The sequence below is a fragment of the Heptranchias perlo genome, chromosome 4, assembly GCF_035084215.1.
Source record: "Heptranchias perlo isolate sHepPer1 chromosome 4, sHepPer1.hap1, whole genome shotgun sequence".
NCBI classification, from domain to species: Eukaryota; Metazoa; Chordata; class Chondrichthyes; order Hexanchiformes; family Hexanchidae; genus Heptranchias; species Heptranchias perlo.
In genome coordinates, this window is record NC_090328.1 from 35,817,333 (window position 1) to 35,832,768 (window position 15,436).

The window sequence follows — 15,436 nt, forward strand, 5'->3', positions numbered from 1 at the left end:
ATAAAAAGGTGATGTTAATCAAGAGCTGTCGGATTGTCGTAAAAACCCAACTGGTTCACTGGTGTCCTTCAGAGAAGGAAACCTGCCGTCCTTATCCAGTCTGGCCTATATGTGGCTCTTAACTGCTCTCTGATGTGGCCTAGAAAACCACTTAGTTGCATCAAACCGCTATCAGCAGTTCAAGAAGGTGGCCCACTACCATTAAATGCCAGCGATGCCCTCATCCTGAGAATGACTAAGACAAAAAAAATGCTATGCTTTGATGTAAATAGCAATGTAGTTATTAAGAATAGAAATTTTATCACTAAAGTAATGGCTGCTTTGGTCTAATGCAAACATTAAAAACCAAGCAATTGTGCTATACAAAATCCAACAGCTCAACAAGAAAAACAATTGGCCTCCTGGCTACATGTGTCATGGTTTTCTTTTTAACTGAAAAATTACCTTAGGCACCAGATGGCATTAAATGTTCAGTCAGCTTGAGGCTCATTTACTCCAAGATGACGGTTTTGTACTAAAAGGTTAGTGCTCAATTTCCTGCTAGACCAGAGTGGAACGCCATCTAGTTTTTAAATTTAACTTTATCCGAATCTCCTATATATCGAGCACTGTATTTCGTCACACTCTTGATTTTCGTTAAAACATCGGGTGAAGACTGAGGCTCAGCGAAGGAGTTATTAACACAGCATGTATGCGCATTAAAACTAATAAATTAAAACTTCCCGCACTCTCAGGAACTCATTGTAACTGATGGGGCATTTTCCTGAAGTATGGGAAATTTAAATCTTCTGATTTAACTTCAAATGCAGACAAGTGAGCCACTGGTAGCAACAAGCCCAACCTGAATGAGGTAATCGGACTGCCTTTGCCTTGATCAGGGTGGGCTTAGGCTGAAGTATGACAACCTATTTGTCTGCATTTGGTGACTGTGGTAACTAATGGGGCAGTTCTCTGGGAACACATCAAATATGTATTTACTAATGTAACTGCAAAGCAAACACAGACAAGCAAGCCACCAAGTTCTGGCAACAAGTACACCACAAGAGAGACAAAAGGCAATCTTCTCAAAGGTGACTGTGTTTGCCTCACTTGGTACTCACCTTATGCCAGAACTTGTTGGCCAGCAGCCATTTGTCTGCATTTGCAGTTAAATCAGCAGATTCAAGTTTCCCAATTCCACTTGGAGCTGCAGTGGCCAACGGGTCAGCTCCCTAGAGCTCTGGAAATCTGAATCTGATTTAATTGCAATGCAAAGGTGGAAAAATGGGCAGCAGTTTAGCAAAGTCTGGCAATAAGCGTGAAAAAGTAAATCATCTCAGAGGTATTAACAATGTGAAGTAGTTCCCTCTTACTCATCTGACCTCCTACCCAGTTACAATTTGATTTATCACAAACTTAATCCTATTTCCAACAGACAAATGGGAAAAGAGTCTATAAAGGCGACAAGGAGCTCAAACCTCATCTTTGCTTCAAAATAATTACTTGGTTTTTAAAAAAAATAATGTTCCACAAGAGCTTTTCACCTAACAGGAATACCGTCAAAAGTCAAGCAGTCAAAAAGAATATTAATAAAATTCTTGACCAGAGTTTTCTCCTTCTGCGCTCACCAACCTGCTACATGGGCAAAAATTTGTGGGATGACAAACTGAGAGGTAGAAAACTCCATCCCTTGTTTACATGAGAGCTAATTACTCATTTTTATATCACTTCTGTAGATAGCGTCTTTTCATTTGTGCTGCAAATCAAAACTAATCTGGGTACTGACCTATTTATATGAAGAACTGCTTTCCGAAGTCAGATCTGAACTTGTCTTTTATCAGTCATACCTATATCTCTTGTCCTGCAGCTGTGGTTTAACTTAAAATAGTGTTGCAGATTTACCTTTTCTATTCTACTTAGTATGTAATTCTAGATACCCCTCTCATTCACCTCCTTCCAAAGCTGAAGAGTCTAAGTTTTCTAGCTTCTCCTCACAACTCAATCCTGTGAAATGGGGGATCAGTCCAATGGCCTTCTCGGCATCATTTCCAGGACTTAGATATTTCCCTTGTGCCTCCTTGACCAGAAATGAACACACAATTCTGTCAACTGCCATTGGACATGCCAAACAAGTCAAGTCTGTACAGGTAAGCTGCTTATAACCGATTTGCACTATACAGGGAAATTTCTGATCTGCATACAAGTTGTCGCTCAGTTGTACTGGATATCTTACATAGTAATGACTACTGCTGCAAAATTATTACACTTCAATTTGCTCATCAGCTGCTTTTTTTTTTAACCTTGATCTATTGCATAAAACAGCATTGATGTTGATACAAGTTAAATGAGGTGGAATTGAGGTGGGAAGTTGTCCAAATCAAATTTAGGCAGCAAGTACTTAACAACATACAATGTGAAGTTTATAAAAGATTCATGATGGACTTATTGAACTTTATTTCTAGTCTTTTAATGTTAGTAGAGTCTCCCAAAATGTATTTTACACTGGTATGTAAAAATTCAGTGGCATTTGCCGACTAGTTGAGACAACTGGGTGTTGAACACCATGTTAGACAATACGCCACCAACATCTTCAGACCAGAAAGTTAGCTACATCAAAAATGTGAGCAATCTTTCAGCACTGGAATTATTTGTTTTCAAAACCAAGCACAAACTGGACGAACTATATTATACGGTAGAATTGAAAGAACTGACAACTCTTTACATTACTTATGGTGCCTAAAAATCCCCATCAACATTTTTTATGGGTTTTGAAAAATAATTAAAAATTTATTTTTTGCCTACAGATATACTTCATTGGCATCATTCCAAAACTTGGTATTAACTAGGAATTTTTACACAGCCTTGCTACTTTTATAGATTTATTAAAGGAACTGTGCTGCTTAATTTGACATTCTTGTTGATGGAATCACTAAATTTTACCACTGATCTGTCAAACCCAAGAATATAATCAAGTGCAACCACTTGCAGCCTGATCCCATCTCCCAGGCAGCACATGGTACAGTGACAGATGCAGGAACCTCACGATCACATCTGTCACACCAGCTGAACTGCAAATATGGTGGATGCAGCTGGCACCAGTTGTGCTTGGAATCAATTTAGGGAGTTCTAGTCGTAAAAATATAAACTGAAATATAAAAACTGTGCTGTGGGTTTATATCTAAAGGGCATATTGTGCCATATTTTTGAATTTTGCAGTATTTGTTTTGAATTGGGGCCCTCCTGTCATTTAAGAACCATCAGGTTATAACAGTAGAGGCATTGGGGTCTGTAAAGGGTTGAGAAAGAAGAACAACTTGCATTTTTATAGCACCTTTCATGACCTCAGAATGTCCCAAAACACTTTACAGGCAATGGAGTATTTTTGAAGTGAAGTCACTGTTGTAATGTAGGAACCCGGCAGCCAATTTGCACACAGCAAGGTCCCACAAACAGCAATGAAATAAATGACCAGATCATCTGTTTTAGGCATTTGCCGAGGGATAAATATTGGCCAGGACACCGGGAGAACTCCCCTGTCTTCTTCAAATAGAGCCATGGGATCTTTTACACCCACCTGAGACAGGGACAGAAGGCAGTTGGAGCCTTGGTTTAACGACTCATCTGAAAGACGGCACTTCTGACGGTGCAGCACTCCCTCAGTACTGCACTGAAGTGCCAGCTAGATTATGTGCTCAAGTCTCTGGAGTGGGCCTTGAACCCATGACCTACTCAGAGGCAAGAGTACTACCAACTGAGCCATGGCTGACACCCCATAGAACTTTGACTGGCTGAATACAAACAGCATTTCAGGAAAATGTCATAAATATTCAGAAAAAAGGTTAAAATGCATTAAAGGAACATGTGAAATATATTTTAATCTCTGTTATGCCACAAACTGGTTATCCTGTCTGACTACCAGCATCAAAGGTGGAAAAAGTACCTGCAATAATGCTCGCGTATTTGATGCTGGAAAATTGCATCAAGATCAACTTAGTCATGTCAATCTGCAGAGTTCTGGACCTCAAATGGCAGAAAAACACAGCCTTCAGTGCTGGATTTCAGCAAACTGGAGGCCTTCTCCCCCCACAGTGTGGACCCCACTTCTAAACTGGATGTATGACTTAGCAGGCAGAGGAGAAAAAAACTTTTACCTTATAAAGTATATATATTATATATAAATACAGTAAAAATAAACATTTGAGAAAATAGGAAGATAGGGTAAGCAAATATTCATGGCCCTTCTGGCATACTCCCGTTGTGACTGTGGAGGAAGAGCTAGAGAGTAGGTTTGGATCCATATACACCAGGTCCCAGCCTAGCGTCAAAGCATCTGTGTTGGCCAGTTGGGGACAGAGCACCCACCTGCCCCAAACTTGGCCATCGATGTAGGAAATGGTGGGGAGGGGATTGAAGACTCCAGGAGGGTAATTTTAACCCAAGGACGGGTGGGTTGGAGGCAGGTGGGAAGGTAAAAATGTAAAACCCCACCCCAACCTGCCCACTTCCAATTTTAATGGAGGCGGGTCGAGGGGTGGGCAACCAACCTGCTCTCAGGAGGCGGGTCAGTCAGTGAAATCTTTTAAGGAGGCTGCGATTCTCCATTTTAATAGCTTTTTTATTTTAACTCTTGGGGACTGAGATTCCTGGGCCTTCTGATTAACGCCTCGTGAGAGGAGGAGAGAAGGCCCGGATCAACAGGTAAGTGCCTTTATTGCACTGTTTGTGGGCCAGAAGGAGCAGGAGTGTTTCCTCCAGGCCCAACAAGCTTACCTGCCATGATCCCACACGCACGATCGGCCACAGACTACCCCACCCACACGATCTCCTACACAGCCTCGCCGCACATGATCTCCGACTCCCCCCACCCACCCACTCTCAGCATCACTCCGATCTTCTCCCTGTCCAATGTAAGTGGGGTTAACTTGGACTTACTGATGGTTTTCTTCAACATTCCCACACAATCTCCAATCAACCCCACGATCTCTGACCACCACCCCCCCCCCCCACTCCCACACCGATCTCCGGCCCTAACCACCCTCCTCCAACGACGTCCCACTTACCTGGCATCCGCTCACCAGCTGCTTCCCCATCCAAACAGGCAGCCAGCCTGTAATTCTGGCTGCCTGTCGGGCGGGAAACCTCCCGAAAAAAATTTGAAAGATGTCCCGACGGCAACATTGACAGGATGTTCGGGAAACCCACACTTCTGGGTTTCCTGTCCGGAAATCCTCCTCCCCACCGCTCTCTTCATGGCCTCACGTAAATATTGGGGCCCCTATGTCAGGAATTCCCATGCCTTTGGTCGTTAAAGTAGCCCAGCATAGGGTTGGCACAGGCTCTGGACGACCGGCTAACCTACTTGCAGTTGTGGAGTTCACATCGGGGTCAGGCCAGGATCGAAAAAGGAGTTAAGTTGCTTTTTAAAAAAATTTGAGGACTCCTTGACCCTTAGCAAGGGAGCGGCTGGGAGCACCATCAAGAAATTTCTTGGGGGAAGGGAGGATAGATACTCCACCTGGACCCAGGCACCTACGTTGTATTCGTGGCCTTCTCTACAAGAAGGGAGCCTTAGCTGTGCCCATAGTGGTGTGGACACCCACAAATGGACCTCCCCCTGACCCCGCATTCTTTGGAGAGTGCAACAACAGAGATCACCAGCAGGCATAATCCTGGCATTAGTAGAAGGATTATTGTCCTGCAGAATTTCAGGGCCCAAGTGATTAACATTTATTATTTCTGTTCTTTCTGGTTTTATTTTATTACGTTTAATATTATGGTAAGACAGCTTACTGCTGACATTTAAATGGCATTATTGCCATAACAAGTTTTGTTTTGGTGTCATAATGTGTATGGAAAACAATAAATGGCTTTCCCAGGAAAACTCAAATTTAAGAATCCCGAGGGGTAATTGAAACCACATTTAAAAATAGAAAATATTTAGACAGATATCAAAAATAGATAGATAGCTTTCTGTACTTACCCATACATCTGCATGACAAAGCCTGGGCTACAGAATCCACATTGACTTCCATTATAATCAGCAAGTCGCTGTTGTATGGGGTGTAAACCCTTCTTTACAGACCCCAATGCCTCTACTGTTATAACCTGATGGTTCTTCAATGACAGGAGGGACCCGAGTGGAAACAAACACTGCAAAATTCAAAAATATGGCACAATATGCCCTTTAGACATAAACCCACAGCAGAGTTTTTTTTAAACAGAGGTACAGAATTTAAGATTTGTTTTGTATTGTCAATCAGTATATATAATACATACACATACAAAATGTGCAAATCAAAACTAGATCTGAAAACTTTCATAGTATTTAAGCCTATCCAATATAGGTTTTTTTTGGTGAATTTAGGATCATTGAGATGAGGGGTAAGTGCTAAGGAATAGAACACTTTCCTAATTCAGGCACCTTAATGTCAGCATCAGTCACTTGTCGACCCTCTTCTCTGCCCAATAATGTGTCTTAGTCCCAATCTCAGAAGAGCAGTCATGTGATTTTCGGGTGTTATGAATACAACAACCGTACTACTTTTCCACAACACAATGTACAATTTGCTGTATGTACAGAATATTACAATCATTTAGAGAACTGGTTTGGTGGAATTACTAACCCCTTATTTTGCTAGAGGTGAATGAACATACACAATCAAATCATAAGATCACCGAGGAAGCATGCATCTTCTGAAATAGCTACTTCTTATTGGGCACAGTAATTGCAACAGCTAGCACCCCAGATTAGGGTGCCATGAGTCACCGTTTAAACAAAACCAAGTGGATGTTAGCACAAAGGGAGAATTGTTTTTAAAGATTCAATTTTTAAAACAGGGTTAAGTGCAAGACTTCGCAGCTAAGAAACTGCCAGTAGATGGAGCTGTGGAAACGTTTCACACATGAAGAAAAATTCTCCCAGTACTTTAAATATGTAATGTTAGTCACAGGTTCACAATAGTGACTTGATTATTCCAGATTAAAAAGTGTCAGTCAGCAAATGTCTAAAGATCAACCACCAGCATTTATGCACTAAATGCAGTATTAAATGTCTTTATTACTGCAGGAATCTGTCACTTTTATGATACAGACTGCTTCAGGTACAAATTAAAGCAACATGCATATTATTACATTATGTATTTATACACTTCCCAGTTTTCTACTGATTACCCCCATCAACACACCTTTCATCAATGACAGAAAATTGGGCCAACAAGTAGGAACCCCCATGCTCACCACCAATGACACTCCACAATCAGATCTCTGGAGGATAGTCATAGTAGCACAACAGCAACAATTTCAAACTTTCCTTTATTCATATATGAACTTCTGGCCTATTGTGAGGACCATAATCTAGCTGTGGTGTTGAGAACTGATGCTCCTTACAAATTGGTTAATAGGCAGCCCTGGGACCACAACCTATTTGCAAAACGTTTGTTAACACTGTTACAGTAGGAAAGAGACAAACATAGTTTAAGGATTAGCAGAAATTAAAACAATTTTTGGTTACAACCTTTTGAAATAAAGGGCACTGAAATCTCAGCCATTTTTAAACTTGTCCATTTACAGAGGAATGTACAGTACTGTAATTTTTGCCCCTCTGGTTGATTCTAAATTACATAATTTCTATCATAAACTAATCTTTTCAGAGTATACGATCATGAATTATACTAAGTGCTTACAGAGAATTCTGCAGCATAGTGAAATGGATACGGAAACCAATTTTGCACAGTCCTCAACAATTATGTGCATTGTCAAGAGTGCCTCTTAACTTTTGAATACTGGAAATTTTTCACAGTTTTCAACATTTAAGTTTGCAGTCATTTATAGTACCATAAAGGATGAGTTCATGTGAATGGAAGATGACTCAAGTTATAGAAGGTAGGTGGATTGACGAGGATAGTGGTCACTGTGGTTTCCTGGAGTTTGCTTGATTGCCTGCAGGGGTCGGAGAAGATTGCATTGCTAATGGTGTGAGCAGATGACATCGTGGAATGGGTCAGGTTTGATTGGCCAGTTGGTCTTTTCCTATCTTTTTTCTTATGTGGCATGTCCAGCAGTGGTGTACGACCAGTGAGTTACAAGTCTTAGTACTACTGCAGCAACTATTCTGATAACATTTGTGAACACTTCCTTCTTTCCTGCTCCAAAAAATTTAGACGAGCAAATATGCACCATGGTTACCTGGGAAATGTTACAATCCGTTTTTCTGGCAGATCTCTCACCTTCCCTTCAAGCTTTCTTTTGCTGTGTCTGGATATTGCTGTTTTTCCACTTGGAGACTAATCGACCTCCATTCCACAATACCATCTGTTTAAGGTTGTACTTCACTTTTGCTGTTCTTCTTCCTCTCTTTAAGGCCACACACCTAGTCTACCTGTTTCCCTTACAATCATTATATCAATCTGTACATTCATTCATCCTCTCTCTCTCTACTTGCACCTATATTTGTATTGTGTATGGGTTAGCATGTTCAATTTTAACAATTAACCACTAACTTGGGTCTTTATACCCTAGAAAGGATATAGAGGCATTGGAGAAGGTGCAAAAAAGATTCACAAGGATGATACCAGAACTGATCAGGAAAGGCTGAACAGGCTGGCGCTCTTTTCTCTAGAAAAAAAGGCTAAGGAGTGACCTGATAGAGGTCTTTAAGATAATGAAAGGGTTTGATAGGGTAGACATACAGAAAATGTTTCCATTTGTGGGGGAGTCCAAAATTGGAGGTCATAAATATAAAATAGTCACTAATAAATCCAATAGGGAATTCAGGAGAAACTTCTTTACTCAAAGAGTGGCAAGTATGTGGAACTCGCTACCACAAGGAGTAGTTGAGGCAAAAAGCATAGATGCATTTAAGGGGAAGCTAGATAAGCAAGAGGGAGGAAGGAATAGAAGGATATGCTGATAGGGTTAGATGAAGTAGAGAGGGAGGAGGCTTGTGCGGAGTATAAATGCCAGCATAGACCAGTTGGGCCAAACGGCCTGTTTCTGTGCTGTAATTTCGATGTAACTCTGGTATATTGTTCACTGGAAATCAAAGTGGATACCCACCACATTCTTCTTACCTCCTGAAAAGGTGGAAAATGCCACTATTTTAGATCAATATGTACAGGGTAAAACCATCCGCCAAATTTATTTACAAGTCAATTAATACAAAGAAGCCAAACGATAAGATACTGAAAAATAATAAAATTAGAATCAGTCCATAAGGGGTTAAAATACCCTTTTTTTTTTAAAGACGATTCTTGTGAAACAGTCCTTCCAAATACGATGGTATTCATGAACGTGAACCTCAGTTGATCCCCGGAGTTCAGATTGCCAGCAAAAACTAAAGCCAATGGCAGAATTTCCCAGTACTTCTCCAGTCCAAAGTACCCTGAAATCACAGCTGCCAATCATTCGTGATCAATGACACAATGAGTAGGAAATTGTTGCACAGAATACTAGCGATCAGGTGCTCACATGTTGTCTTGGTTATGAGTAGCTATTAATGCCATGACCATGTACAATTCAAATCACACCTAGAACAATGCCTCTGTATTTTGACTAGTTACCAGATCAATCAATTCAGCTTGGTTCTTGTGGTCAACTTAACTTTAGACCTTCATTTTAGAATTTGGAGAAGGGAAGACAGCTTCCATTGTAACTTTAGTTATTTCAAAACCATGTGAAATAAAATACAGAAATCTCCCTATTTTGTCACAATTAATCAGTGATCTCAGCCAAATCACTATTGGAAGCGCAAAGCGGAGATCAAGTACTTTCTATGAACATAATCTACGGATGAGCATAGGCCATTTACCCTATTGTTGGGCACATAATCACTGACTATTTCTACCTCAACGCTATCTGCTGAAATTTAGCATTCTGGAAAATACTTAATGGAGGAATGCAGTTTTTGGTGCTGTATGGCCACAAAGATCTACATAACCTGGTCTACCCAAAAAACAATCCTAGTTACTTTCAATTTTTAAAGAAGTTGCTCTTACTCCTCAAATAAAAAGTGGAAATAAATCTTTTGCATTAGCTGTATACGGCCATTTTCTCACTCATCACCATAACAAATTTCTGTCATACCAATTCAAAAACATGCCAGACTTAGAATGGCCTCATAAATGTTTATTTGCCGTGATTGAAAATAGGTAGTTCAGTGTTTGAGGCACCGAAATCTCCAACCTCCTCTCCAAAGTCCTTGAACGTGTTGTCCCCTCCCAAATCCGTGTCCATCTTTCCCGTAACTCCATGTTTGAATCCCGCCAATCGGTTTCCGCCCCTGCCACAGTACCGAAATGGCCCTTATCAAAGTCACAAATGACATTCTATGTGACTATGACCATGGTAAACTATCCCTCCTCATCCTTCTTGACCTGTCTACAGCCTCTGACAAGGTTGATCATACCATCCTCCTCCAATGCCTTTCCACTGTCGTCCAGCTGGGGTGGGACTGCGCTCGCCTGGTTCCATTCTTATCTTTCCAGTCGTAGCTAGAGAATTACCTACAATGGCTTCTCTTCCTGCTCCCACACCGTTACCTCTGGAGTCCTCCAAGGATCTATCCTTGGCCGCTTTCTATTTCTCATCTACATGCTGTCCCTCGGCTACACCATCCAAAAACACAATGTCAGATTTCACATGTACGCTGATGACACCCAGCTCTACCTCACAACCACCTCCCTCGACCCCTCCACTGTCTCATTTGTAACACTGCTTGTCCAAAAATTTCCTCCAATATTGGGAAGACCGAAGCCATCGTCTTTGGTCCCCGCCACAAACTCCATCCCTCTCCCCAGCCACTGCCTGAGGCTGAACCAGACCATTTGCAACCTTGGCGTCCTATGTGACCCTGAGATGAGCTTCCGACCACACATCTGCTCCATCATCAAGACCGCCTACTTCCACATCTGTAACATCACCCATCTTTGCCCCGCCTTAGCTCATCTGCTGCTGAAACCCTCATCCATGCCTTTTTTACCTCTAGACGGGACTATTCCAATACTCTCCTGGCTGGCCTCCCATCTTCCGCCCTCCATAAAACTTGAGCTCATCCAAAACTCTGCTGCCCGTATCCTAAATCACACCAAGTCCCTTTCTCCTATCACTCCTGTGCTCGCTGACCTACATTGGCTCCTGGTCTGGGAACGCCTCGATTTTAAAATTCTCATCCTTGTTTTCAAATCCGTCCATGGCCTCGCCCCTCCCTATCTCTGTAACCTCTTCCAACCCTACTACCCTCCAAGATCTCTGCGCTCCTCCAATTCTTGCCTCTTGCGCATCCCCGATTTTAACTGCTCCAACACTGGCAACCATGCCTTCAGCTGCCTAGGCACTAAGCTCTGGAATTCCCTCCCTAAACCTCTCCCTCCTCCTTTTAGACGCTCCTTAAAACCTACCTCTTTGACCAAGCTTTTGGTCACCCATCCGAATACCTCCTTATGTGGCTCGGTGTGAAATTTTGTTTGATAACGCTCCTGTGAAGCACCTTGGGACGTTTTACTATGTTAAAGGCGCTACATAAATGCTTGTTGTTGTTGTAAGACATTGGGTATCTGCACATGGTCAAATTGGTCCTGTGTGGGCAGGTACAATTGTGAGGGTCGCACAACTGAAGGGGTAGAAAACGTACGCAAGAGAAAATGCAATAACAAATAAAGTCAACATTGTTATCTAAACTGATAAACACTGAATAACAAACATTATATAAGTTGCAGGCTTACTGAATTAATTGACTTGATGATTCTTTTTCCTGGGTTCACTAGGTCATCATATTCAACCACCACAACACAGCATCCGCAGCCTCCTTCATGACACATGGTCTTCGTTCCACAGAGCTGCAGGATGGAGCGTAAGTATTCAGCCAGAGACATCTGTGGGTCTTCATCTTTCACTGTTTTGAGATATTTAGAAAATATACGTAATAAGTCTGAACTGTGAAAAGAAAACTTGGTAAATTTTAATGAAGATACAGCAGTAGGTGATGATCTTTTAGCATTACAGTGAAAATACAATCACCTACCTTTTAAGTGTAACTATAAAGTCATTGATTACTAGTACACATAATAGCTTCTTTAGTTTTCTTTTTCACATTTATTCAAGCCAGTAAAGAGGAAGTGCTGAAAATGGCTCATGATTGAGGCCATGCCATTAATACCTAACAGAATATGTTTTTGTACTGTATTATGTGCCTTGCTGGTGCCGCAGGCAACCAATGTGTGGGTCTCATCTATTCGCTGGCAACCCCAAATTGAACTAGCTGATTTTCTAAGGCCCGTGACCAAAGCAATCCATTTTTCACCTGGATAACTTGAGGTCAGCAGCACTAGCGTGGGTCTTGCACAACACTGAACCAGCCTAAAAAACTAACAAAAGTCATGGCAATGGTAGAAAAGAAATTCAAGTGAAAGTTAGCCCCATAACACATCCATGATTATTTGGTTTAGGAACAGATACTGTAATAAAGTCTTCATACCATCTTAAATTATTAATACACAGCCATAAAGATTTAAGAAAATGTCTGTAATACTACCTTTAGTTTTCACTAAAAAGTCTTATTATTAGTTTTATAATACATATGCTATATAACTATGCTATTGACATCTAGTGATGGCCTATTCTACTGCATAAACTTTTCTTATTGTCAATTGTCATAGCCTTAAAGTTTTCTTAAAGCATGATGTATTAAATAAAAGTTGTTACTGAAAAAAGTGTGCATTTCTACTGCAAAGGAAACATTAACTACTGCATTTTTGTACTCATTTGGAATCATGGGATGCTTCATAAGAGACAATGATTTCATGGAGTTAATACAAGACTGTGAGAAATGGCATTATAACTGCAGGATCCAACCATAAAAAAACTCCTAAATAAGTACAGTGGGAACAAAATAAAGTCAGAAATAAACAAAAATGAACACCAATCTGAATGGAAGATGAAGTAAAATATCAAAACTAGAATATATCAGAAGTCTTTATGCTACCATCGCTGGTATACTTAAGTATGTGCAGGTCAGAAACACCAGACTAGGGTCGTTAATCAAAGAACTCCAGACTGTCAAGCGATCATTGCATAGCCGGGACCAGCTAAAGAGGCTCAGTAACAAACAAGTGGAGAAGCTGCAGGAGAAGACACAGCTTCACAGAGGTTTTATTGAGCCGGTTAGAAGGAAACAGCTGAGCTAAAGGGGAAAATGGCAGTGATGGAGTCAAGACATGACAGTCTCAAAAATCAATCTGCAAAAATAAAATCTGTATTACAGGGACATGATCTAATGCCTAGAGGAGACAGTACCTAGGTTAGTAGGGCTGGCAAACATTGCTAAAAATATGCAGCAGAAAAGCCTACAGAATGGTATATTAAAGACTTGATGAAAGCTAAAGGCCAGGAGTAGTAACTCCTAAACTCCTCTGATTCAGTGATAAAATTAACCTCAGGATAGCCAAAATCAAAAGAGAACTAAATGTGTGGATCTGCACCGTAATCTTCGAAAAACCTTCTACAATGGGATCAAAAAGACATTAAATTGAGGAGAGTTATAGTAAAGCACAGCCAGAATGAGAAGAAGCTTGAGAAGACACTAACAGAAATAGATGACAGCCAAGAGGCAAGCAGGCACCAATGTTCCACTTCTCTCCAAGGATTGCAGTAAAGCACGTGATTGCTGAAGAGAATATTGATATAATCAAAAATTCCTTCCCAATACCTTGATCATGGGTTTTACAGTACCCAACAAAACTTACAACCTTTCTACATTGCAAACCTGCCCTGTTCACTTCCTGGCCATAGGCACACCATTCTGTCTCGCCCTAGCAGGGGGCTGTGGACAAACCTTCCCAGTGTTCTGCACCACTGATTAATTCTGCTAGGACCCCATTGCCCCCATCTCCCTTTGCAAGAGCCAGGTTAATTTGAAGCTATGAAAATGAAGCTTAACCATACTCCCTTGTAACAGAAAATCACATCATTCTCAATAGCACTAGAGAGCATTAGAGGCATGCATTTTGGAGTGGACTCATGTGCTAACGCACATGTTGCTGCTTTGAATCAGCCTGCATGCCGATCAAAACATCCAGACATCCAAGTTGTGAAACGCTATACTAGCATAGTACACAGCTGCACTTAGCCTGTATGCCAACTGCCCTCAGGAATTACATCATCAGATGTGAGTGAAGACCTGAAATGATGGGTCGCCATGGGAGGGAAATGTAATCACAAAATTGTAGATATCTCCTGCCAGGTAGAAAATAAGCTTATAATGAAAGTCCTTCTCTGAGGCTTTTCTTCTGCTGTCACCAAACAAGACTTTTCCCTTTTTAGGATGGGATTAAAGTACCAGAGAAAGGTTGTTAAAGTAGACAGATTGATGGCTATGCAGCAACAGTGGCACAAATGAAGAAACCAGGCTGACCCGATCTCAAAACAAATCTGAAAGCCATTAAAAATAAAACACTCTATTGGAATTGACAGCTGGGAAAGATTTGACAATACCCAAACTGGAAAAAATAAAGAAGAAATGGCAAAGCCAATTCAATCCAAAGAAGTAGAGAAGGTCACTGACAGGACGCTGGAAGAGAAAGCCTCAAAACCAGATGGATAGACGCTGTATAAACCTTCTTCCAGTAAAGCCATGTAAACTAAACATTCCTGACAGGTGGTCTTTTAAAAAAAATTGTTCTCAGAATGTGGGCAATGCACCCACCTGCCCTTACAACCCAGTGCTGTGCTAGTTGGCCTGACAACCAAGTGGCTTGGTAGGCTAGAGTCACATATAGGTCAAACTGGGAGGGGTGATAGGCTATCTTTCCTACCAGTTGGGTTTTTAGTGGAAATTTCATACAGGGGCATAGGTGGGCGTAGCACTTGCGGCAGATAATTTTGTCACAGTTGTATTTCTGAGCAAGCACACGGAGGGAGGAGTCTTTTTCTGGTGCAGGTCCTCAGATTTATTAAATTCAATTTCACAATATGCCATGGTGGGATTTGAACTCACAACCTCTGGGTTGCTAGTCCAGTAGCAAAGGTATGACACTACCATACCCCTTTGGATACACAGCAGACAATAACATTGCTCACCCGGCTAAAAACATCATGGGGCCAATTTTCCTATACATTGCGCCTAGGGAACACAGCTCGAGACAGTAAAGGAGGAAAAAGGGATGGATACCCATTATATCAGGATTTTGCCCTCTATATATTGTAGGCATTTTGTGGGATACCCCATAGGAGGCTGTCATAAACATTGGGCAGATATGCAAATAGGGCAGGAGGGCCCAAACATGGCCTTCAGCCTCATTTTCCTGCAGGCATGCAGGGTGGGCACCCATTAAGAAGGGTGCTCATATGATGTGGGCATTAGGCCTTTTCCCTCAGAGAAATGGGGTGGGGGGGGGGGGGTGGTGGGGGACCTCTGGGCTTCGAGGCCTTCTAGCTGCTATATCTAGCAACATTGTGAACAACTCCT

The 15,436-nt window shown here is 41.5% G+C and overlaps 1 protein-coding gene across 1 annotated transcript in view; it reads right to left on the reverse strand.

Annotated features, from left to right (window-relative positions):
* The window catches only part of LOC137320865 (xanthine dehydrogenase-like), a 150,050-nt gene that overhangs the window by 115,949 nt on the left and 18,665 nt on the right, over nt 1–15,436 (reverse strand). The window contains exons 3-4 of the mRNA XM_067982783.1: nt 11,697–11,866; nt 5,960–6,129 (exon numbers count right to left, since the gene is read on the reverse strand). Coding sequence (XP_067838884.1) covers nt 5,960–6,129; nt 11,697–11,866 — 340 coding nt within the window. The remainder of the gene's footprint in view (nt 1–5,959; nt 6,130–11,696; nt 11,867–15,436) is intronic.